Source organism: Colossoma macropomum, unplaced genomic scaffold, assembly GCF_904425465.1.
Source record: "Colossoma macropomum unplaced genomic scaffold, Colossoma_macropomum, whole genome shotgun sequence".
Lineage (NCBI taxonomy): Eukaryota > Metazoa > Chordata > Actinopteri > Characiformes > Serrasalmidae > Colossoma > Colossoma macropomum.
Genome location: NW_023494795.1, coordinates 11,217,084 through 11,244,125, shown reverse-complemented (window position 1 = coordinate 11,244,125; position 27,042 = coordinate 11,217,084). Strand labels below are relative to the sequence as shown.

At 38.7% G+C, this 27,042-nt stretch overlaps 1 protein-coding gene across 3 annotated transcripts in view; it reads left to right on the top strand.

Annotated features, from left to right (window-relative positions):
* The window catches only part of palld (palladin, cytoskeletal associated protein), a 168,564-nt gene that overhangs the window by 27,464 nt on the left and 114,058 nt on the right, over nucleotides 1–27,042 (top strand). The window contains exon 1 of one of the 3 annotated variants that reach the window (XM_036581439.1): nucleotides 22,641–22,913. The exons of the other annotated variants lie outside the window; for them this stretch is intronic. Within the exon in view, the coding sequence (XP_036437332.1) occupies nucleotides 22,759–22,913 (155 nt within the window). The 5' untranslated portion in view covers nucleotides 22,641–22,758. Of the gene's footprint in view, nucleotides 1–22,640; nucleotides 22,914–27,042 lie in introns of those variants that run through there. 3 annotated transcript variants of the gene reach the window in all.

Genomic DNA, 27,042 nt, shown 5'->3' with positions numbered 1-27,042 from the left:
ATCATTCTAATGTAAGTGAACTTATAAGACAGAAGCCTCGTTAAGAACATCAGATATCAGCTCTGTGGAACGTGTTATTGCCACCAAACTAAATTGATCATTTTCACATGTATTTTCCTATAAATCTGCCACTATTGCTTTAGTATGAGGGCATCAGTTATAGGACTGATACAGTATATGTCACTCTTAACTAGACCTCTGCCTAGGTCTTTATAACAGTCTAATAAATGTCCGTCACTTTAGTTTGGGGGCCTTAGGTCAATTCAGTGTTATTTACTTCATAAACATCTGACATTATCTTGTGAATGCTGACATAACTGTTCATAAATATTCAAGTGTTGTTGTTCACATACGCTATTCAGTGCTTATGCATGCTCCATGAAGTCCCTGTGTAGGTGGGCCTTTAAATAAAGTTTTACCAAACATTTTTTACCGCATACAAGTTTGGTCACCACAAAAAACAAGTCATATTATATTGTTTACACAGTTATGGCCAAATAACCAAATGAAAAACATTTGTGTTGTCACTGAAATCTAAACACATTTCAGTAAAATAATTCAATGCATAACTTATTTGTTGGCTGACTCAGATGGACAAACCCACAAGAGATGTCTTCCACATTACTATGTAAACTCTTGTCACTGCCTCAAATAGCCGTGCACATACATGCGTTTCTCTCTCTATCTTTCTCACACACACACACACCCTCTCGAAATGGTATGATGTCATATTGAATGCAACATAATTCAAAGCTTCCCAAAAAGGATGGTTATTTAAAGAGCGTTGGCTTTGGAAGCATTACTAATGGCCCTGGGTCTGAAGTTTCTGGGAAATAAGAGCGGCCTCTGTTTTCATACCTGTTCTTGTTTGGTTAGCCGTGGCTTGTAATGATGATGTCATGTCATAAACAGTGCCTTAATAATAGTTGTGGCTTTGGGTTTTGGTGTGTATGTGTGTGTTTGTGCTTTATCTTCTTAGCAGACTTTGGTCAGTGCTATGTTAGCAAATTTGTGGTGTCAATGAATGATTGACAACATATAAAAACCCACACTCTCCCTTCGTCATTAACCAAGTGGAACTAATAAATAAATTCATTATTGACATTAGACAAAATGTGATTGATATGAATATTTAATAACATTAGTATTAACAGCTGTTTGTACAGTCATTAACGTTAGTCAGTACAGTATGCGTGACAATGCCATACTAATACACTTTAACCAAAATGCTGACACAACTGTTTGCTACCCTTAAGTGGATGAATGTGTCTCCAACTGTTCGTACATACCTTAGATGGACCCTTAAAACAACAGCAAAAAAGGACGAGGATCACTAGCATAGATATTCTGATTAGAGATCTATGAGCTAGCCAACAGAAGATTCACTACTGAAGCACATGCATGCATTTCATGTCTATAGGAGGAGCATGCTGCAGTCCATCACAGCTTACTCCCTCCCACCAATGTTTGGACGACTTTTTAAGATATGTGACTGAAACAATAGTATTTTTCTTTTCAACATCTGATTTTTCATAATATAATGCATTTTTCTTTTGAGACACCTTTGTCTACCTAGTTACCACCACTATGATGATACCAGCCCCTTAGTGGAATTTTGCAACATTATGCTATGGAGATTATAAAAGGAAAAGTAGACAATTCACTGGTTGAAATATGAATATAAATTGAACTCATATTGCTCAATGTAACGTGACAGAAGGGCCAGACATTCACAGTGAAAACCAAAAGATGAGGCTTTAATATCAAAGGGTTTGACAAGAATCGTGGTCAGTAAACAGGCGTGGGTCAGATCCAACACAGCAAAAAGGTACAAAAAGGCAACCATAACCAGAGGGCAAAGACAAAATGGAAAAACCAGAAATCCAGAAAAAACAGTCCAAACACAAAAAAGGCAATCACGAAAACACAATACCTCGCAATCTGGCTAAGCTAAAGCCGGGACTTTTAAACTAAACAAGTCATATGACATGGAACACAGGTGAAAGGCCTCAATACTCAGGAGAACTAGAGCGATGATTGGTTAAATGAGGAAGTTCTGTCACGTGATCTCCCAAGGGGTTCTAGGTGATGGAGTCCTTGTGAGAATCGAGGCCGGAAGGATGCGTGACACTCAACATGACACTCAACCAACACCGCCTCCCACCACCCACCCCCCACCCACGTGTATATCTTGTGGAGATATACACACATGTAGTATTTAAAACAGGCAAACACCACCAACTATTTATGCATTACTTTGTCAGATTTCACCACTGATTTCAGAAATGTTTTGAACTATATGAGCCTTATTCAAATAAATGATTCGGTATATGAATCCTGAGTTTTGTCATCTGTATATTTACATGCCCAATGCCATTATGCAATAATGGAGCAGAAAGCCTAGATTAGGCTATATTAAGTCACCTCTTGTAACTTTTAAAGCAATAAAATAAAATTTTTAAACCGATGCTTACACAAGAAATGTCTTACCTCAACCCTAACATTGGGTATTATTGTAGGAAAACATGGCACACCTTGGTACTTTGATTATATCTACAATTTTTTGGGAATATGTTGACATTACGTCTATAGACATCTGTTCAATTTATAGGACGCAGAGGGAGCACAACATCGATATGTAAAGAACAATGTCATTAGCTACTTAGGTCTCTAATTTGTATCTCAATAGCAACCCAAGGTATGCATTTAAGAGCTTGAACTCTAAGAGCCACTCACACGTGCATGATGTCATTGTTTTACCCTTATCTTGCAGGTGTAGCCCATGATGACCTCGTTATCATCCCCACCTATTTTACAGCCTCCAGGCTGAGAACAGCTGATCTGCAGACATGGAGGCAACACGTTGCTGTTATTGTTAGGATATAATTAGGATTTATCATATCTCTAATTCCTGATGACCACCTTAGACCATGCCAACGTGGACGTATCGTATGTGTCACAGTGCATGCTACGCCACGTCAAGCTGAACGGTATGTGTGTTGTGCGGGGTAGAGAGGGCGACAGATTGCTTTGATTAGTGTTGATTAGTGTGAGAAGCATGCTGGTTTGGGTTGTTTAGGCCGTCTGTTTAGGCAAGTCTGCAATGTGGAGAGACACCCTGGAACAGTGGTGTTATTAACCCTCTACACAGCCAGGGCCGACCAGTGGGGCCAAAGTTTTATTAACACTTCTATAACCTAAGAATAGCTCAGGCAGTTTGCATTGAAGTCGCTGAAGTTACTGAATAATAAGCCTTTAGTATGTAATAAACCTGGGATTTTAAGGGGTTAAAACCCAACAAGTGAGCAAGAATGTCTTAAAGCCAAAAAAGAGATGATCAAATGATAGAAGCTAGTGTTGATCACATGTAGCAAAATGGGCAGATAGACTGGAAAAATTCAAGCTTTTAGCTCTATGATATTCATTTGTCCATTTTTATAGATAGCTATGTGTCATACAGTGTCAAAAACCACAAAATCAAGTGTATTTAAAATAACAGTTTGAGATGAGTTTATAATGACTTTGGCATGTGATTTACACAATACTAACCAGTAGATACAAAATATTTGTTAACTACAGGGAGATTCACTCGAAAGTGGCCCCAAATATTCTGGAATAACTCTCACTAGGACAAAGCAATCTGAACGAGACAAGGTGCAATGTGCTCCTCAGTATATGGAGCTTCGAACAAGATGGGATGCCCTGTGTCAGAGTGATGAGGTAGGCGCCAGACAGGCGTCACAACATTTAACCTCCATTTGCAACTTCCGAGTGCATACCCCCATACCCCTTCATGTGTCTGGCAGAAACGGAGCTCACTTCCAGCACTGCATGTAATGCAATCGATTACACATGCGTCAAGGTATGTATTTTTTGGTTCAGATTGCTTCATTCTAACTGGAGTTACAACAGAATATTCAGGGCCTCTTTCGAGTGAATCACCCTGTATATTGTCAGCAATACTGAAGCCTAAATTTTGTCTTTTTATACATTATTTATACATAAGAGTAAGCCATATAATGTCAGAAACCACATGAGCAAGTCTGTTTGAGATTATGTAATAACTCCACACAGTTTGACGCTGTGAAGTCTGTAAGGAATGCAGTTTGCACAATGCTAATTACTGAACACAAGCTTCCATTACTTGTTAGCTACAGTAGCCTTGTAGCACCAGTGTGAATCTAAGAAAGCGAACTTCAGACACCAAACATGTCTTGGGTGATCAGCTACCTTTGGATTAAGAACAAATTGTGTAAACCATTTCCACCACTTTAAGAAGAAGAAACACACTAATTCACTCACACAATTCCATCCATGAGAGCAACAAAAGATGGTGAGATGGTCAGAGGGCCATCAGTCGCTCATGTGTAGATGCTTTTGACAGGACTTACTCAGACTGTCGAGAAGCTGCCGTCCTCAAAAATCCAAAATGATGAAAAAGCCCAGGAGAGAGATGATAATGAGGATAATGAACGATGATTACAGTGATGAGTTAGGATGATAATGATGATGGAGGATGATGCGAAGTTGCTGAAGATGGCAAGAGGATCAGAGGATCAGACTCTGAACAGCCAGCTTAGTAGAGAACAGGCAGAGTCTAGCCTCACACTAACTCTCTATTAAAGAGAGATGAGGGAGATGATGCTGACAAAGACAGTCTTTTATGATGGTAAGCACAGCAGGGATACAGTAGAATAAAAAACACAAAGAGATGGATTTTGGGAAGGGCTGTGCCCCTGAAACTGCACAGGTCTGTTTGTTGGGCCACGTTTTAATGACTCACTCTCATTATTATGTAACGTACATGTTAGTTTCATAGTAGTTACCAAATAATTCATGGTAAATACTGAACAACAGGGGGAAAGCAGCAAAGTATAATGAACGACATTGCAGTACATCAGTGGATCGCTCGTTCTACCTATTGGTTCAGAGGGTCAGAGTTGAAAACACATTTCCTACTTGGACTTTAGACTAAAATCCTTTTGCTTTAAGAGACCTTATATCTTAATTACATTTATTTTTTTTAAAATAAATGATTAAATTCTATTTTGTCATCACCAAAACAGTCACTGACCTACCAGCTTTACCAAATGTTTCAGTAGTGACTCTTTCAGTAGTGACCGTTTTAGTTAATTTTGAGGAGAACCAAAAATTCTAGCCACCCTGGAAAAAATGTGGTTTTAACTTTAAAAAGTTTGTTTCTGTGCTGCCTTAAAATTTTTAGTTATTTGAACTTCAAAGTCATTTGAAAGGAGTACGTTGATATGACATAAAACATAAATTCTCGTTCCGTTAACGTACTTTTTGAAATTCAGTTAACTCAAAATTTTGCAGACAGGGATGCAGTCTGACTTCCTGCTCTGAAATGCAGGGGTGTGGCTTAAATAAGCCTCTGCTTATGGACTAAAACTCTTTGTGTTTTGGTAATGATATGAAAATCTGGACAGCATTTTTTTTTAATTTAAACATTAAACTCATGATAAATCTATATCTTTCCATTTTAAAAGAAATAAAAAAGATCTTTAAAAACAATACTGAAAAAATACCAAAAAGTATTATTTTCACATATTGAACCTCCCAATAGAAAGTAACTTATTAATGATGACTTTGTATATTTTTACCTTGTTATTATCTCAGCTGATGCTTTGGGTTTAAATAGAGCAAAATGGAATCCTTATAAATATCTAAGGTCTGAAAACTTTTCTTTTTTTAATTTACTGGGAAACCACACTTTGGACTAAGTCGGCAGAACGGTCCATACATTTTCCCTGTAAGGGTACTTTTTTGAAAGTATTCATAATTGTACTTTTACTTAAATGTATTTCTAATAAAAACTTCAACTTGGGTGTTTTATAAGCAACATAGTACAAAAAAATTAAGCAAACAAATAAACTTTTCACAAATCAACTTCCAACCTGAGGAAACAAGCTAACCTAGCTAGCTAGATAGCTAACTAATCTTAGCAAAATATCCTTTTATTACTTTTTATTTATTGTAGTATATTGGAATAACAACAAAAACAGCTCTTCAAACTGAAGTCATTGGCTACGTTCTTGCATGTGCCGAATAGCTACCTAATTAGCCAGAAAAAAGGTAGCATTTAAGGTATGCTAATCAGGTAGCTTTGCAAGCCAGTAAATGCTTCTGCCATTATTTTAAAGTAACTCAAAGTAATTACTCAGATAGTTTTTAAATAACTTTTACTCTTACTTGAATAGTTTTGAGTGAATTATCACTGCAGCAGTGCTTTTACTTAAGCATGGATTTTCAGTTCTCCAGTTTCTGCTGACAGTCTGAAGAATAATAACTGATTAATAAGCATGCAGTTTGAGGAGGTAAATCATTCTGGAGATGGACAGATGGCAGAAGTTGAAAGAGAACAGTGGAGTGAGAGAATGCAGGGTGGGTCTGTGGAGGAGAGAGAGAAGGTTAAAGGTCACAGTGACAGGGAGGGTTGTGCGCTTCACAGAGCTGTGTGAAGCAGCGGTGACGTGTGTCTGTTTGACGGGTTTACTGCTGATGAGGGCTGTGCGTGTCTGTGTGTGTGTGTGTGTGTGTGTGTGTGTGTGTGTGTGTGTGTGCAGACTGTAGACTCTCCTCTCCTTGCCAAGACCACTCATATGGTACGTACACACACATACAACAAATAGATGTTAACCGCTCATTCTGACGCAGACGCACAATCTTCCAGGACATACAGCTGACATGCTAACAGGAAAAGCTGTCACTGCAGTAAAATGATGTCTCACTTTAAAGACATGCACGTATTCTTACAGTAGTGGACAAAATCAGAGACCATCCTTCAGTCAAAATGGACATTAAGTACAAATTATTCATTTTAGATTAGAAAGTTTCCAAAACTGGAGTTTAAAAAATGATTAAAAGATACAGAGAAAGTGGAACTCTTAACAACCGTGCAGGATTTAGTAGACCCCCAAAACTATCACCATCAGATAAACAGCACTTAAAGCTTTCACCGTTGCGAGAGAGGAGAAAATCAAGCTGCTTCAGATCTGAAAACATCCACAGGTGTTTCTGTCCATCCTTCCTCTGTGAGAAGACTCAGCGCTATGGGTCTGAAAGGATGGGTAGCTGCCAAGAAGAACCTTACTGAGAAAAGGAAATAGACAAAAAAGAAGAACATTTGCAAATCAAACAAAGAAGCTGCTGATGTTCTCAGAACAATGGCCTGACCACTCCAGAGTCCAGACCTCAACGTCACTGAATGTGTTTGGATTAAATGAATTGTGAGAAGCAGAAAATGCAACAAACTTCTAAGACTGAACTTTGAAGTTGTGGTTTGAAGTCTCAACTCTCTGTTAAATAGGTTTTCTGCTATTTTTCCCTGATGGAGTGAAGATATAATGCACACCACTACACACACACACACACACACACACACACACACACGCGTGCACACACATGGTTGGCGAGGCATGCGCAGATTATTGATTCAGGTCAGCCTAATCCAGCGTTTGATGTGGCAGCTAGGTGCATTTGTCTCTGGGCCGAATTCTTGTTTCCGTGCCAACAGACGGCCTTTGAAGATTAAGCTCTCTAGTTACCGCACATAGCTCAGTCACTGCACAACACAGTATCTGAGCACGGTCAGATGAAGCTGTTGTGCTGTAATTACCGCTGTGGCTCACACACTTTGGTGTGTGTGTGTCTTTTACAGCAGTCAGGGTCTCTCTGCTCTGTGTGTGTGTGACAGTATTACTATCTGACTATTAAACTGTCACACACACTCTAGACAGATTACTCCATCTATCCACTCTAACATCTGTTCGTGCCCCCCTTCCTCTCCATCTCTTCTCCCTCTGTTTCATGCTTTCGCAACATCTGTCAGTGTGCCTCTCAGTCAGCATCTGCATTCATCGCTGCGTTGATATACTTCTTTATCCTCTTCATTCATCGGTAGTTTTCCATCTATCTTCCTTCATTATTTTCTCACTTTCTATTGCTCTCTCTCTCTCTCTCTCTTCCCCTTCTTTTTCTTGTACTTGCTCTCTCTAATATTCTAACTTTTGCTGTTTCGTTCTCCCTCTCTACCTTTCTCTCTACATTTTTATCTTTCTCTCTCTTATTCCCTCGCTCTCTCACACTACCTCTCTCTCACTCACTACCTTTTTATCTCTTTCTCTTTCTTATTCACTCTCTCTCCTTTTGCCCTTTCCTGTCTCCCTGTCTCTCTTTCTTGCTCTCTCTCTCTCTCTCTCTCTCTCTCTCTCTCTCTCTCTCTCAGGCCAGAGGCCTCTACTTTCTGATGATGTTACGATGGCAGGGAGTTCTGTCTGACTGGACCAACTTTCGGTCTCAAATGGCGCCTGTTAAACTGACCCCTACAAGCACTTCCCCCTATTAATCCCAATAAATGTCAGAGCAGAGGGAGGACGGCTCAAGCCGGGGTCAGCCTGGTCACCCCCTCAGTGACTCACTGCTTGACTGCTCTCACTCTGAACATCAGCAAATCAGCCTGATTAAATGTAAAAATGTTAAAAGGCCTGAGCCAGATAAAATGGCAAAAAGGTGCCTTTTTTAAAACATTTTAAATGTAGTATCTTGAGTGTGTGATAACTTAGGCATGTTTGCACAAAGCTAATTAGGGGTTACACAAATATTAATGTTTACTAGTCGACTAGTCGTCCAAAATAGTAGCCATGATAAATAAAATCATCATTACCACATTAAAAACAGTTCGGAAGTCTGTGGAAAGTATTTTGTAAGTAGCCTGCTAATAGGGGCTAATAGGGGGTTTGATATGTGAGATGTACACTGTTGATTTTCAGTCAGTTTCTTGTATTTCTCTGACCCCTGCCCTGTCCGATGGGAAACAAATGATTGTTTATCAAGCTAAATGGTAGTAGCAAGTAGACGCATCTCTACTTACCAACGTCTTTCAGAGTGAACCAGGAAAAATTCATGACATGCCATTTTAAAAAGCTATTCCTGAATTGTGTTTGAAACCATAGCTAGTAAGCAAGCGAGATATCTTTGTGTGTTTGCCGACCGGTACTCCAAGTTTGTTTCTGTAGCTCACATCGCACTAAACAGTGTAGCTTTGTTCATTTCCTATAATATTTCTACACTAATAAGTACTTTTTGCTTTGTGTTTAGCCAAAATCTGATTTTATTTTTCTCCACTGGCACTGTTCTCAACTATCCGACTGCTGCCCACAGCACTGACTAGTGCATTTATTAGTTGACTAATCGCCTGGTCCAGAGGTCGGCAACCCGAATGTTTTGTCCTTTCAGCAAAAATGAAACCACCTTGGGAGCCACAACATTTTGTGTCCATTTTACCATCTTGGCTGTTAATATGTCTCAGTACGTGATAATGTGCTAGCATAGGCTAAAAGTGTAACATAATGTAAACTAAAACGCAGACTTGCTCTGCTTTAAGCTTTAGCTCAGCTTTTCTCACATTTCTGGCAGAAAACTTTTCCAAAAATGTAGAAAAGTTTCTTGTAAAATGTCTCTCAACGTTCAACTTTTTATGAGGCTGAAGTCGCTTCTCATTCGCCAGCTTCTTGTTCGAATTTTCCCGTTCCACCTTAAATGGTGCCTGAGGTGCCAGAATGCAAGTGCGGCACCATTTAAGGTGGAACGGGAAAATTCTAATGAGACGCTAAAGAAGACTTTACTTCACGACTTTTTAGTGTTTGACAGTTTCTCGTTGCAGTTTAAACGTATCAGGAAACCAGCTGGAGTGATTATAAATGCAAATGAGTCCATTCGTCTCCAAATTATCGATGTTCATCTTAAATCTTTCTCTTTGCGGTTTAGTTAGCTAACGCTTTTAAGCGAGACTGTTGTCGTTGCTATGGTTACCAGCAGGCTGCATGCTAATCTTCAAGTTTTAGAGGTGAATTAGCAGTCATACATTAACTCCAAATGGTTGTTGACTATTTGTTGTTAAAACTGTGCTGAATGATCAGCAGAGCTTTATTTTACTGCAAAGAAGGATTATTTTATTTTTACAACCTCGAAATCTGATTCTGCTGTGGATCCGCAACACGGCAGTAAAAGAACTGCATGCGGCTCCAGAGCCACGTTACTGACCCCTGGCCTAGTCTATGCAGCCCCTAATCGGTTTACATACATTTTCATGACTTATAGTTCCAGTGCAAAACTACAGAAGCAAACTTTGGACACCAAGTATTAGAAGACCTATAATAACATCTCTGTGTTATTGTTTAGGTAACTGTAATCAGAATATCTGATTCTAAACCAGCTCTGATTCTTGAGAATCTGGACATATGTGTGGCCAAGTCTAGCCAAGAGACACGGTCAGAGGTTTCTGAGGGACATGTTGGAGCGTCAGGCTGTAATTATGATCACACAAGATTTGGACTCCAGCTCAGCACTGGGTGAACTCACACTTCCAGGTCAAGCTGTTAACAGCGTGAGAGAATAATGCTGCAGAATAGTAGAGAGGAGTGTTTAAACATTATTCATAGACTCAACCTGAAGACGTTCATATTGCAAACATAGCACTTCTATAAGAGACAAGCATAAACATTCTGGAAAGCACACAACTGTGAATTATGCTTAACAGATAGTTGAGACTGGAGGCCAAGAGAGAGCCTCTCACAGACAGAAATCATCTTTAGGTCCTTGGGGATGATGTCAGGGGTGTGTGTGTGTATTTGTGTGTGGATGCTTTACAGATTGGTTTAACAGCAGCTGGTGGATCTCTGGTTGGTTTGGCTGTGTGTTTTGTGCTTTGAGTGGATGCTGTTCCAATGAAGAGTGTGGTGACATGTGGATCTCTGTGTGTGGGGAGAAGACGTCATATGGCTCATATGCCTGCTAACCATCTTTTTTTACGAGAAAGCCCATAGGAAAGAAAAATATTTTATAATACTTTATAATAACTTTTGAAGTTATTTTTTATTTTGTTTTATTTTTTTTTTTCCTACAAAAACTGTTTCAGAGTTTAAAACTGAAAGTGCAAAACCTAGGTTTAAGCTTAGGCTTAGAAAATACTTATTACATATAGGTATTTACTCCAGCTTTCAAAACTTTGACATCACCTATCATATTAATAATTGTTATTATTACTTTGTTATTTTAACTTTTACAGTCATTATGAGTCATTTAAAGCCTAATACTTTACCACTGGAAGGGTGCTCAAACTTCTGCACATCACACAATTACTATTTTCTTTTTAATCAAATATCAAGTAAGTGTACATTACGATTTGCAGAAAGGGGTTATTTTGTAAACCAGTTCGCTGCAGAGGCTGCGTTTACTTCACCCAAAGTTTTGCACATATGACTGCATATCGCTGCTGTCGGAACAAAACCTTGTATCTCCAAAATGTTAACTTTACAGAAGAAGGAAAAAACATACATTACTTTTAATGTAAGTCAATGGAACCAGATGTTTTTCCAAGTCATTCTGGGCCATTTATTTTGGTCTGTTCTTCATGAAATTTACACACAATATAAGGGACAACAGGCATTTTAAAATTACGAAAAAACTGAAAAACGACAAAAAATGGAGAGGTTTTGTTCCGACAGCAGCTATATATTTCATACGAGACATAGATACGGTATGTGAATTTGTGTGTGTGTGTGTGTGTGTGTGTGTGTGTGTGCATGTTCTTGTGTGGAAGGCAGATGCTTGTGTTTTGACTGTCACTGCTATAGATTTAGTTTTATTGTTTTTTCCAGGGCCTTTAATTTACAAACACTTTAATGCATCTCCACACATGATATACACACAGCGTAGAGGCAGACAGAGGACACACACTCACACATGTAGAGCACAGAGCCAAGAAGGAGAAAGAACTCACACACACAAGATATACAGCCAACAAGTGGAAAGAACATATATACAAACACACACAAGTTTGTTTGTATACTGTGTCAAGACATGGGCTCATAGATTTATCCCATATGTATTATATATACTGTACATCGTTGCTGTCGGAACAAACACTCATATCTCCACAATGGTCAATTTAAAGCAGAAGGAAAAAATGTTCTTAACTTTCAGTTTAAGATAATGTAATAAAGATTTTGTTCCAATTTTGGACCGTTTCTATTGGTTCGTTCATCTTAAACCTTTCACACAATGTGAAGGGAAGGTGATGATGTAAAAATTAAAGGATGACATGAACTGAGATATGAGCTTTTGATCTGACAGTGGCGATACATAACTGCCTATAGGTAATGTGGATTTTAAGCTTAACCTAATCCTAATCTTAACATCAGTAGCCAAAAAGAAACGGTTGTGCTGTTTCAGTTGTAAACGATGAAACATCTTCACTTTGCAAAGCCAGGAGGATTTTATTGGTGCTGATATTGCAGGTTGACCATCGATTTGTCCAGTTTTGTCCAGTTTTACAAGTCAGAACATTTTGGTCTCACACACACAGGAAAGAAGATGAGTTAAAAGTTCAGCTTTGGGTCAGAATGAGAAAAGCTGTCCATGCTAGGCAACACAAGCACACAAACACACACCCACGTATTCTTGTGATGTTTCAAACTTCCATGTTCTTTAGTAGAACACTCCTCAGTCACTCGTCTAAAATTGTGCTGACGCTTCATCGTCGCCTCTCCTCTTCCTCGTTCTGCAGTGATTAACAGCATATTTAAAGCTGAAGTTACTGCTTGTGTGTATTCAGTCGAAGGGTTGATTGTTTAGTTTTGGGTTTGTTTATGTAATTGATGCTTTTTAGGGCTGCATTGGCTGTATCTGGGGTGACCCGACGTCACTTGTTTTTGTTTGTGTGGTTTGGTTTCCTTGGGGAGGTGTGGAGGTTGCCAAAGCAATGGCAAAAGCAGTGAAGATGTGGAAATGAACGGAGGATGGAGGACAAGTCAGACAGGGCTATGAGTCTATAAAGTTTGATGATGAGAGTGTGAGAAAGGGAGAAACTAAATGAAAAAATGAGATATGCTTTTGTGTGTGTGTGTGTGTGTGTGTGTGTGTGTGTGTGAGTTTGTGTGTGTGTGTGTGTGTGTGTGTGTGTGTGTGTGTGTATATATGAGTGGGTGAACAGGCTACAGGCAGAGTTGTAATTGAGGAAAAGGAAGGATGTGGTCAAGTACACCCAACATCAATCCTGGACTAGGAGCAGTGTGTGTGTGTTCATTAGGTCTCATTCATTGTTTGTTTATTCTTTCTTTCTTCTTTCACATGAAAAGGAGAACATTCATGTACAGCTGCCATACTTGCATTCAGCTAACCCTCCTTGGTCCTTTCAATTGATACACCGTAAAAGAACTGATCTCTTAAAGCTACACTATGTAAGATTTGTGGATTTGGAGACCTCTCTGGTGGAAATGTGTAATTGCACGCAATGTGTGGAAGGCTATGTTCACATTACCAGGTTGAAGTGGCACAAATCCAATTTTGCCCTAATATGACTGTCTAATCTGATGTTTTCAGGGCTGTGTGGACATGCAAATCTGATCTTCCCTTCTCATCTGATTCATGAACATGGGACCTTAATGTGAAGCTCAGATCGGAATTCATGTGCTTTTTTTCCACTGCGCATGTGCCATCATTCAGCGTTACCATGGCAGCAGCGCCGAACAGAAGTTAAAGCCTGTAAACGGTGGAAAAGCAGCACATCTGACTCTGTTTTGCCTTCATCTCGCTCTAATAATGAAGATTAAAGCTGTTTAGAGTTGATTATCTTCTCAGCGAAGCTCGTTCTGCTCGTTAGTTTGTTTGCTGATGATGCACGTGATTCATTCATGTGACGTTACTGAGTAGGATGTGCGCATGTGAGTCATTTCAGGACGCCGGTTTGTTCACATTAATGACAGATGTGAACCACTTAACCAAAACAAGTGTGAACCATCATGTCAGAGAGATCGGATTTGAGCAAAATATCGGATTTGAGCAAAAAATCTGATTTGAGCAAAAAATCGGATTTGAGCATTGAGGTTTGTAACGTGAACGTAACCGAAGAACATTTTTTAAAATCATTTGTACTTCAGACTGGTACAGGATCTTGTTTATTTTAACATATTACCCTTACCCCAAAGATATATTTGAATACATTTTACATGTTTACGTATCTTAGCTATGATGATGTGTTGTGCTACAGTTATCTAGTTCATTCCATAATTTTATGACTAAAAACCATTTAGTTTCTGTCATCTTTGTAGTCTGAACCAGTGGTTCTCAAACTGATCCTCCACATTTTTATTCCAACTCAAAATCATTAGGATAGAACAAAAATGTGGACTGGCTGAGGGTCCCTGAGGACTGGTTTGAGAACCACTGGTGTAAACAACTGGCATAAGTGCATGTAATCTGTTGCTGTGCTGTTATGAAAATGATTGTTCTCCTCATTATGTAACAGTATACATGAACATTTGAGCATTTGCTACCAGAAATTAGATAGATTTGTAGTGTTTGCCTTTATATTTATAAGTTGTACTGAGTAATGCAGCAGATCTGAGGGCTCTCAGACAGCTTTGGGGTCACATTAGAACTCATATGAACTGTATGTTAGAAAGACAGCCATGCAGGAAAAAATGTACAAATACAGTAATCAACTGTTTTCAGAAATACAGAAAAGTACAGTAATTTTAGAATATGTTGAGTACTGTAAATAAACAGTAAATTACTGGCTAAATTACTGCCAGCAAATTACTGTTTTTTTACAGAGTGGGACATTTATCTTTGTAAGGAGAAGAGAAGATGCTTTTTATGATTTGAATCTGATGACAAGTTACAGGTTGTGGAAAGAAAAAAACATCTTTTACATTTTGCCCCAATAGTCATAGTTTGACATCAAAACAAATGGAAAAAGGGGAACTGCAAAATTGAAACTGTTGATGCAGAATGTGGAATTGAATTACGGAATTAATTGTGGAATTATGTAGTTGCGTATAAATTATACAACTGAAATTAATATGTAGTTGTGTATAAATTATGTAATTGAAATCAAATGTACAGCAAATCATCAATAATAACTCTAGACTTGCAATGAATACAGTAATCACAGTCCTAGTGAGGCTTTCTAAAGAAAACAGTGAATTTCAGAGTTGATGTCACATTAAGCAAATGTTAGGGATATAACAATAAATCATATATTGAATTGAAGTGCATCACACCATGTTGTCTCGCATTTTGTTGTGGTGTCATGATTTGCATGTTAGCTTGGGGCTAACATATTAGCTTGTTTATTTTTTGGACACTAGAAACAGCTTTTGTTTGAAATATTGTGCTTGTATAATGTTGAATGTTCTAATGAACTGAAAATTGAAACATTAACATGGTAGTTTAAGGCTTTTTTCAGCCACTTCTTTTTTTGTATAAAACTGTATCACATCAAGATACAACTATATTGTATCGAATTACACTATGAAATTTGTATATCATTACATCCTTAGCAAACATTCAGTTATCAATCTGCATAATAGAGCTTCTGTGTGTGTTTGTGTGTGTGTGTGTGTGTGTGTGGCAGCTGTCTTTATGCTCTAACTCAGATGGAATGGCTGTGCAACAGGAGCACATAATTGGTCACATAAATAAACACAGAGCACTGTTGAGGTGTGTGAGGGGGCGTGTGCGGGTGTGCAAGGGGGTTTGATGGGCGCACAAACATGTACCAGCTCAGAAACAGTAGTCATATGTTTGTGAGAACACTGACTTTGATTGAGAGCTTGTGGGTGTGTGTGTGCGTGTGTGTGTGTGTGGTTCAACAGATTCCACACATACCCCCACTTGTACCCCCCAAGTGTGTACAGAGCTGACAATACACAGATCTAGTATCAATACTGAAAGAAATGCACTGAAAGAACTTTAAATATGAATATAAAAATAAACTTTGTACATCATTTCCATACTAATACATTATATTACATCAACACTGTTTCTGAAACATTTAGAAATCAAAAATATGTTTTGAAATGTCCCCGCAAAAAGTCATATAGTTTTTAGCAGCCAACGAGAGCTAAGCTTCTTCAAATGTTATGGAAAAGCATCCCAGGTAAAGATGAATCAAGACAAAGAGGGAATACTTAGAGGAATCTAAACTAGAAGACAATTTAAATGAACACTTTTTGTCACTTTTTGTCAAAACAAAAGAGTTATTTCACAGTTTTGATGTCATTATTACTATTCCAAAATATGGAAAACAGAAAAAATAAGAAAAACTCTTGAGTAGGTATGTCCAGACTTTTTAACTGATACTCAGTGTTGGGGTAGTTAATCAAAACAAAAACACCCCATTACAAATTACTAAGTATTTCTCTCAAACTGTGAACTGTAATTACTTTACTGAATACTTTCTCTAGAAAGCAATCTCATTACTCATTATTTTACTTCTACGTTACTCTCTAAAAGCCACACACAGCTGTACCAACCGGAAAGGAAAACGCAATAGTCCTTTTCAGTAATTTGTTTTGAAAGAAATCACAGTGAACATAATTTCAGAGGCCCATCACTGTCTGGCTTTGCTCTGAACTCCCATCTGTGATGGCTTAAAATTATAAATGGCTTTTTGAAAAAGTAGAATCTAGCCAAAAGAAGTGATCCAAAAGCAGCTTCAAATGAAATCTTTATGAATAAATTATAAAGCTTACACAGTTCCTGAATGAAAATGGAGTGTGTTTAGGTAAAGTTGGGCTTTTGCTTCTTTAACATGGGGGTCTTTATTCCATCAGTTTCATATCAGCATGATTAGCCGCTTTGACGGATACTTCTTTGAGTTTATGGCACTTTCCATGTTTGCGCTGCTCATGTGTACAAAGCTATGCGGTCAGCTGTCGCATCCATAGCAGGCACAAGCACATGCTTATTACATACAAGGACAGGCACGAATAATAAATATATAAAGCAAAGTTATTATTCATATGAACCCTGTGTAATTAATACTGCTCTGTTAGGGACGTATGAGTTACACAAGGAATATCATTCTTATTAAGAATCAAGAATTTATGAATGACAAACTGTAGTGTTTACTCTGCTTCTTTACAGGAAACAGTAATCACAACACTGTACACTCCAGCTTGACTGTTTGTGTGAATGTGTTTAGGGTCTATATGTCTATTGCTATGATGCTGATAGTGATATGAACATTAGCAGTAGTGCAGTTAGTGTTGTAACCACTGAGGAACGCATTGTGTTAGTTTGTGGCTGTAATTAAACAGGGTGTTGGCCATCTGTCTGAAACAGGCCAGGTGCTGCTGCTCCTCTTTTAGCCCTCCACTCAGGAGGCTATTTTCACCCCTATCAGAGGGGATAATTCCAGCTACAATTCACAGGCAGACTGAGGGGTGTGTTTGGGGAGAGTGTGTATGGTAATAATAGCATAAACACAAATGGATCAAGAAAACTGTGTTTGTTTTTGTGCACTTTCAGGTCAAAAGTATCCAGACTTTGTGTGAAATACAATCAACAGGCTCCTGACTTTGTGAAGTGTGAAGAAAATTCTTATTACATATAGATACATAAATACAGTATACATAATAGATACAGTATACAAAAATCAGACCAAGTTTCACTCCTTTAATTTCAAAATGGCCATTAAATACAAGTTTTAAATATATTTTTCAGGGATTTGATATAAGATACTCCACTTGCCAAAGAGGGGGAAGCCAAAGAAAACAAATAAATAAACATAAGTGTCCAAAACTGGAGTTCAAATAATTCTTTAAAGGTATTGAGAAAATGGGACTCTTAACAACCATGCAAAACCTGGTAGACCACCAATGCTGTCCACCAAAGATCCACTGTTTCTGTACATCCATCCACTGTGCGAAGACAACTATAGACAACACTACACACTTAAAATGGTACTTCAAGGGTTCTTTAGTAAAGAAAATGGTTCTATATCGAACCATGAACATTCATAGAACCCTTTCCATGACTGAAGAGTTCTTTACATCATGAAATTGTTCTTCAGGTTGATGGAGAATGTGCTGTCGATGGTTCAATATAGAACCTTTTTAAAAAGGGTTCTGTATAGGACCCAAAAAGGTTCTGCTGTTGTAATGGTGTCTAGCTTATAACAATAGAAGAACTCTTTTTGGTGCTATATAGAACCCTTTCCAGAAAGGTTCTACATAGAACCATCAACAACACATTCTCCATCAATCTGAAGAACATTTTCACCATGCACAGAACCCTTTAATCATGCAAAGGGTTCTTTAAGTGTTTATGTTTCTATATAGAACCATTCCCTTTACTAAGGAAACCTTGAAGAACCATCTTTTCAAGGGTATATGAGTCTGAAAGGATGTAAAACTGGCAGGCAGCTGTTACCTAGAAAAGGAAATAGACAAAAAAGAAGAAAATTTGTAAATCAAACAAAGAAGCTGCTGGTGCTCTCAGAACAATGGTCTGACCACTCCGGAGTCCAGACCTCAACATTAAATACACTGAATGTGTTTAGGATTACATAGATTATGAGGAGCAGAAATGCAACCAGCTTCTTAGACTGAACTTTGGTGGTTTCTTTGTAAAACTGAAAGTTGTAAGAAAGGCAGAGAGTGGACACATTAAACACAAAAAAATGTAATGTTATATTTAGTTGTTGAGGCTTCTGTGTGGTTTTCTGCTAAATATGTCTTTTCTGGGGTTTTCTGAAAATGAATAACTTGTACTTACTGGATGTTTAGATTGGAAATTAAATAAATGAAAGGTGGTGAGTTTTGCACAGTAATGTATGACCCCACGTCCTAAAAGTGTATCAAAACAAACACGTGTTGATGTGTGTGTTGCGTCTTTGTAAGGCCTTTTCTAAGATGTCCAGTGGACTATGACCTGTGCTGGCACACTGGCATGGGAAAAGAAAAACAGCGTCAGAGGGAGACTGTATTCACTCTGTTGGCTCTGTGCTCAATACAGTAGGGCTGAATAGAGAGAGGCCTAGAAAACTGGACCTCTAACAATCATTGACCTGTGGATTGTACAGCATTAACATGTACAAACAAACCTCATGAGTGATAGAGTTTACTGCTTCTTAGCGACTCATAAAGCACTTCGTGTTTCGTATTAACTCAGATTGAGCTATTTTTAAAATATATACACTGTTATGAATAATGGATTAGACGAGTAATCAGTACCATAATAGCAGTAACCTATTTCCCTCACTTTCCTCGCCTCACAGCAAGAAGGGCTTGGGTTCGATTCCCGGCCGGGTGACCAGGGTCCTTTCTGTGTGGAGTTTTCATGTTCTCCCTGTGTCTGCGTGGGTTTCCTCCCACAGTCCAAAGACATGCAGTCAGGCCAATTGGACATGCTAAATTGCCCTTAGGTGTGAGTGTACGTGTGTGTGGGTGTATGTGTCTGTCTGTCTGCCCTGCGATGGACTGGCGACCTGTCCAGGGTGTTTCCTGTCTTCTGCCCAATTACCACTGGGATAGGCTCCAGCTCTCCCCCGCGACCCAGATGGATAAGCGTCTTAGAAAGTGTGTGTGTGTATATACTGCATACTGATTAACGTTTTGTATTAGCTACATTTCTCTTCAACAGCAGTTTTCAGTTTCAGTTATTTTGCCACTCTTATATTTTGCAGTTCTTTATTATACAGATGTTCACAAATGCTTATCAAGAATTGCAGATAGAACTTTGCCTACAATAGTCTACGGTAACGCTTTCTAAGCATCTTTGTAAGCATCTATAAACACATTCATAACATGTTATAATGCATTCATAAGGCATTATAAACATGGCTATAAATATTTATAAAAATGCATTACACGTTATAGCCATGCTTATTATGCATTATGAATTGTTAACATAATACATTATAAGTACTGTTAATAACAAATTATAAGAGCTCATAAGTTGTATTAGTCCGCTCTAAGTAAAGTGAAGCGTACTGTGCTAAAGCCTTCTCCAGTGTTAAGAGTGAGGCTTCAAGTTGAAGTATTTACTGAAAGATTTACTGAAACACTAAAACATATAAAGTACAGCACATTACAGGCTTCAAATGTCAGATATTAAACTATTGCTGCCATCAGTGTTTTACCCAATGTGGGAAAGACAGTGTACACCACCGTTAGCTTGGTATTTGTCTTTACTTTACACTCTCCAAGCTGGGACTGACTTCTTTGACACTGACAGTATAACATTTTATCAACACTACTTATAATGCATTATATTAACAATTCGTAATGTATAATACACATGGCTATAAAGTGTAATTCATTTTTATGAATGTTTATAATGCCGTATGAATGCATTGTAAAATGTCATAAATGTGTTTATAGATGCTTACAAACATGACATTCATAGAAAGTGTTACCTAGTCTACACTGGGTGGATGAATTAACTATTCATATATAGATATGATTTATATAATGCTTTATGAAGTCCTTACCCTTTCAGTCATTCATCCTAAGACTTATTATTAACTGACTCCATTAAATGTTCTTTAATAAATATAAAAATAACACAGAACTTGTATATGGATCATTCTAACAAACACATTCAAAGTCAGAGAGGAAAAGCCATTTCAGACTTTGAACTCACTTAGACCAAAATCCTTTTGCTCTGAATGACACTGTGCCTTAATAATGTTTACTTTATTCATATAACTGATCGATCATTGCATATTGTCACTACCAAAGCAATAACATCATCAGATGTTTCAGTAGTGACTGTTTTGGTGGTGACATATTAGCCAACAAACATAAGCCATGACTTGCAAACACTTTACACACATAAAATAATGTTTTTATCAAAGCACAAAATGTTTATTTCATTGCAGAAAATGTGTTTTGGTAGTGACAGTTCTTAACGTTCCACACTGATTTTCAGACCATGGCGACACATTTACTTCAGAACAGTGGGATCTAACTGCTCACCATATGGCCATGAGGGACAGGGATGCAGCCTCACTTCCTGCTCTAAAATGCAGGGGTGTGGCTAATATAAAGCTCTGCCTATGGACTAAAGCTCTTTGTGTTTCGGTAGTGACATGAAAACATGAGACAGCATTTTTTAATACTAAAAATTAAACTCATGATAAATCTAAATATTTCAACTTCACTTTAAAAGAAATCAAAAAGATGTTTTTAAAAAGAACATTAAACAAATGTAAGAATTATTTTCACAAGCTGAAATTTAGGGTAGTGTTTGGGACACATCCCAAAAGAAAGTACCCTATAAATGATGACTATGCATATAAAACAGATCATAACATAATCTCTGTACCTATCTATGGTTTGAATGCCTAATTGTTTAATAAAATATATCTCTCTATACTGTTGGACTGGAGTTTGAACTCATCAGTTTACTGTAAAAAGTGGCTCGGCACACCTACTTAAAAAATTACTTAATGTGGTAACAAGCAATTTAGTTTTATTCAACATCATTCAAAGTTCAGTCATTCAAAGTATTTATTTAGGTTGAATAAAACTAGTTAATTTACTTGTTACCACATTAAGTATTTTTTTTAGGTAGATCTGACGAGCCACTTTTTACAGTGTGATATCGCATGAAAGTAAGTAGATTTCAGCTTCAACGCTGTAACGCAAAAACACCAGCCACTCAAGTTTTAGCGTACTGCCAGAGCGGTTCTCAGAGCAGTGCTCTGTAGTGATATCATGGCTGAAGAGAACGCTCTGTATGCAGTGAACTACTGGCTGATCACTGTGCTAAATGCTGAATTACAGCGTGTGCATCCTGTCTCTCTTGAATGTTGTACAGCGATATTGTGGTTGACGGTGTTCAGTGTGGAGTGAGCTTTGGGCTGACAGGATCTGAGGTGTGAGCTGAAGTGCTACAGTTGGCAATGACCTGATATGGACTTCTGTCTGTGCTTCAGTCTGGAGAACAGTGGGGCTTAAAAGTGGACAGAGAGGAAGAGACACGGGTGGTAGACGTGTTAATTAGTGGAGATACCAAATGGAGAACATGAGAGAGAGAGAGAGAGAGAGAGAGAGAGAGAGAGGCTCAGAAGAATTGAAAGAGAGAGCGAGCCAAAAAGCAACTGGATTTGTGCCAAAAGGTGAGGGTTACCCACCACAGTGACCCCCCAGGTGCCTGAAAATTCTTTATTCTAGCTTTATAGCGTCTGTCTCTGAACAGAGTGTCTATCTCCTCTCTCTCTCTCCCCCTCACTCTCTCTCTCTGCCTCTTTTTCTCTCTCTCTCTGTCTCTTTCTGTCTCTCTTTTTTTCTCTCTCTTTTCACTGTTCATCTTTATCTTTTTTCCTCTCTATTTCTTTTTGTCTCTGTCTCTCTTTTCACTGCTTCTGTCTTTTTTCCTCTCTTTCTTCTCATTTTTACTCTCACTTCATCAGTGTTTCTCTCTCTCTTTAGTCTTTCTTCTCTTTCCCTTTCTTCTCTCCCTCTCTTACTTCTCATCTCCCTGTCTCTCTTTCCCTCTTTTCTCCCCCTCTCTCTTCGTCTGCCCCTCTCTCTCTCTTCACTCTTTTTCTCCCTCTCTCTTCGTCTGCCCCTCTCTCTCTCTTCACTCTTTTTCTCCCTCTCTATCTCCCTTTTTTCCTCTCTCTCTGCACTCTCTCTTTTTGTCTTTTCTGTCTCCCTGTCTCTCTTTCCCTCTTTTCACCTTCTCTCTTTTCTCTTTCTGCCACTCTCTCTCTTCACTCTTTTTTCTCCCTCTCTTCTCTCTCCCTCTCTCATTTTGTCTTTTTTCACTCTGCCTTCTTTCTCATCTCCCTTTCTCTCTCTCTCTCTCTCTCTCTCTCTCTCCCTCCTTGTGTGAAATTTTGTAGCACTTTGTCCTCCTCCCTCCCCCTCCACTCTGCCCTCTGTGAGTGTTTCACTCACTGCGCTACTCACAGTGGCAGTAGGAGGGTGTGTGTGTGTGTGTATGTGTGTTAGAGTGTGTGGTGGAAGGACAGAACAGTTGAAGCGTTTGGAGAGAGCGTTTTGGTTTGATTCACAGATTTGCTCTCTCTCTACTCTCACTTTACTAAATCACATTCTCTGGATACTCTGGCACAGCGAGGGTGTTACGGTACACAGGTAAGGGCTGGACTTTGAACTCTGCAGTTCACACCTTATTCTCTCCTTTATTTTGCAGTTGCACTGACAGTGTTTCTTTTTTTTACTTCCCAGTGTTTGTAGTTTTACTCCAAGTTGTGGAAAAAGTTTGTGTAAAAAAGAATGGATAAAATATTAAGCTGAGCAAACTTTAACGGCTAAAACTTTGAAACCCAAAGTAGCAGTAAGAGTGTTTTTCTATCATTGTGTCTCAGGTCAGTCACTGTTAGACTGGCCACTGTATTGGAAACATTTTCCATGTGGGTTCACCTTGCAGGAGTACAGAGACTGTAGCCCATCTGTTACTGCATTTGTGTAAGTCATCCTCTGACTTTTCAACAATGGTCAGTTTCTGACCACAGAGCTACTTTTGGCCGGATATTTATGGGCGGTGGACCACTCAACTTAGCATTGACACTGACATGTAAAAGCCCCCGACATGCCTACAATACCACTATTACTGTATCATATTGTCGGTCAACAGTGGTCCTGTGGTCAGAAAAAAAACTGCCCAGTGATGAATGAGGTAGAGGGGGGCTGAGAAACTGCCAACGATGTACACCTATATAATGCCCTTAAGGTAGGAGGGGCTCATAAATTGGCCAGTGAGTGGAAATACAAGGTAGGTGTTCCTAATAAAGTGGCCAGTGAGTAGAAGTACAAGGTAGGTGTTTCTAATAAAGTGGCCAGTGAGTGGAAGTACAAAGTAAGTGTTTCTAATAAAGTGGCCAGTGAGTAGAAGTACAAGGTAGGTGTTTCCAATAAAGTGGCCAGTGAGTAGAAGTACAAGGTAGGTGTTTCTAATAAAGTGGCCAGTTAGTAGAAGTACAAGGTAGGTGTTTCTAATAAAGTGGCCAGTTAGTAGAAGTACAAAGTAAGTGTTTCTAATAAAGTGGCCAGTGAGTAGAAGTACAAGGTAGGTGTTTCTAATAAAGTGGCCAGTTAGTAGAAGTACAAGGTAGGTGTTTCTAATAAAGTGGTCAGTTAGTAGAAGTACAAAGTAAGTGTTTCTAATAAAGTGGCCAGTGAGTAGAAGTACAATGTAGGTGTTTCTAATAAAGTGGCCAGTGAGTAGAAGTACAACATAGGTGTTTCTAATAAAGTGGTCAGTGAGTGGAAGTACAAGGTAGGTGTTTCTAATAAAGTGGCCAGTTAGTAGAAGTACAAAGTAAGTGTTTCTAATAAAGTGGTCAGTGAGTGGAAGTACAAAGTAAGTGTTCCTAATAAAGTGGCCAGTGAGTAGAAGTACAAGGTAGGTGTTTCTAAAAAAGTGGCCAGTGAGTAGAAGTACAAGGTAGGTGTTTCCAATAAAGTGGCCAGTGAGTGGAAGTACAAAATATGTGTTTCTAATAAAGTGGCCAGTGAGTAGAAGTACAAAGTAGCTGTTCCTAATAAAGCGACCAGTGAGTTCTCAAAGTCTGATACCTTTATGAACTTGACAGTTTTTGACCTGTTTTGAAGTCTGTTTATCTGCAACTGCGCTAGGCGAATAATGCTTGCCATTCCTCTGAAGTATCTGCCTCTTTTGAGATGTAAACGCTGCTGTAGGAGTGGACCTGTTCTGGCTCAGTGCTAATGTAGACGCCAGTGATTGAAGTGTGTAGGCTGGAATAGTGTAATCAGACTCGGCCTGATTTCTCCACGCTGTGCACAAAACTGGATTGGCAGAGGTGTGGCTGGTGTCGATTACTGCTATGATATTGTAACGCTGAACAAACAGCTTAGACATTATGCGACATGAACCCTCTACACTTCAGTCACTCAGACTTATTCTCACAGACCCATCTTGAAAATGGAACAAGCTACCAGTTACTCTCAAAAAATAGCTCAGCTTCATGAAAGCTTCCTTTCAGAGAACTGCAGCTAGCTACACCACTATCTACATTAGCTGACTACAATGAAGCATTGAAGCTAACTGTTTGATGTCTAATAATTATAGTGACAATTTACATTTGTAGCACTGAAGACATCTGAAGTTGCGCATCATTCTGTAGTCAACATCATTCTCATATTAGAAACTCTTGGTCTATGCTGGATTTCTCTGTGGCAAAAATGAATGGGATTTCAGAAAATTGCTGCTAATGTCCCCCCTTGGCACACAAGAAGATTTCATTGCCGGACATGAATTAAGAGGTTGTTAAGGAGTTGAAATCGCTATATCCATGCTCAGAGTTTGCTGGTTACAGAATGACGAGTGGTCTTTTAGAGTGCAGGGAGATCATGATTATATACACTGCTTTAAAATTCCCTACTGAAGAGCTTTTGTCTCTGTTTCTCTAATTTTTTCATGCTTTTATGCAAAGTATTAAGATCTTGCAGGTGAAGGTGAATTGACTACCTTTACCATTGAAATTCAATACTTGACATACCGAGGACAATGCGTTCTCATATGTAGCTAGAGTAAGCAAGGGGCAGGGCTTAGTGAAGGGTCAGTTCTGATTAAGCAACTCAAAATACATGGCTAAAATATATATTTATATATTTATATATACACTCTGGGTAGCTGAAACTAGCATTTGTCAACACTGCTCTGCTTCTTGATTGATGAAATAGCTTCACCGCTGAAAATCCTCTTGATCTGGAATATATTGGTACTATATCACATTACTGGGTAATGTAGGTTTTAGTAAATAAACTACTTGTAGCAACAGGACTGCCCAACACTGGATATTACAATATTAATCATTCTTATCTCTCTGACATGACAGTCTTCATTACCTTGGTGTTGTGTTTTCCCTAACTTTGAGAAAGCTACAAAGATTGAGCAAAAAGCCAGCGAGGCCACTGAATAATCTGATAACTGCAGAAAATAAGATTTTGACAGTAATGCGATCAACATGTTTACATGCACTTGAGTAATCAGATAATGGGGAAAGTTTACATGAGTCAGGCAGTCATCGGATTTCTGCTTTGCAACCAGCCAGTAAACTCACAGAAGAAGACGTGACGTAAATGTAACGTAAAACCAAAACTTCATGGTGCATCATACATCATTTAGAAGATGAGAAATATTTAAATCCTTCATCCTGTCGAGAATGTCGTTGGTTTCATCGTCAGTCCAACAGTGTTTTACTGTCATCTTGCAGCAATGCCCCTTGCTTATTTCTGGTACCGCCATCTGTTCTCCCGCATGCGCAGACTGAGAAATCTGAAAGAAATCAGAGTAAGAGTTTACATGCACTGAGAAATCTGATTACTGAGCTAAAATCCAGCTCTCTTTATTAGATTTCTTAAACCCATTTCTAGATTGGAGTATGGTGTTTACATGACCATTTGAATAATTGGACAACTGCAGAAATCCGATTATGTAAACACACTCATTGTTTGACCAACTAAAACTAACTTTCAGCACGTCATGGTTATACTTTATTAGTGCTCCAGTAAACCTATAAACCTTTTCAAACAGTGACCCTACACACTTTACTGGCTTCAGCTGAGATGCTGCCTAACATCAACTCTTAGTCAAGGTTGCAGTAAGAAATCTGGAAATTGGAATTGCGTTTCACATAATGTGCTACCAAACGCATTAGTTTGTGTATCACAGTAAAAACATTTTTACTGAATTAGCAAACACAAAATCAAGTTTGTCATTTGGGAAATATCACACCCTCAACCTGAAATGGAGATTTTAATTGGTTCTGCCACTGACTTTGCCTGTCTGTTAGGCCAGCTCAGCAGTCCATGCAGTTTAGGGAAAGTGTAGTTTTTTATTAAAGTGTCCTGCGTTGGTGGGCCGTTGCCCCAGTAGGGGGTTAAATGCCTGCTCGCCTCCGCCCGTGGTTTGGCCTCATTCCTTTCTCTCTATTTCCAAAGTTGATCTTTTTGACTTAGTATGTTATACAGTTGTTAATTTGCAGTTGGTCTCAATGGGAAATTCACATGCATGTAATGGGATAAACTCTATAAACCTCTTATCTTTTTCTGGTTTTGCAAGCACTTCATAACTCAGCTGCTGCTGTCTATCTGTGTTTCTATTTGAGGCATTTCTCTCTCTCTCTGTCTCTGTCAACCCTTCTGTTTTCTGTCTTCCCTCTCTCTCTCCACTGTCTCCTGTTCCTATCTTCTCTCCCTGACCCCTCCCCTTTCACTCCTGACCCGTGACTGTAAATGT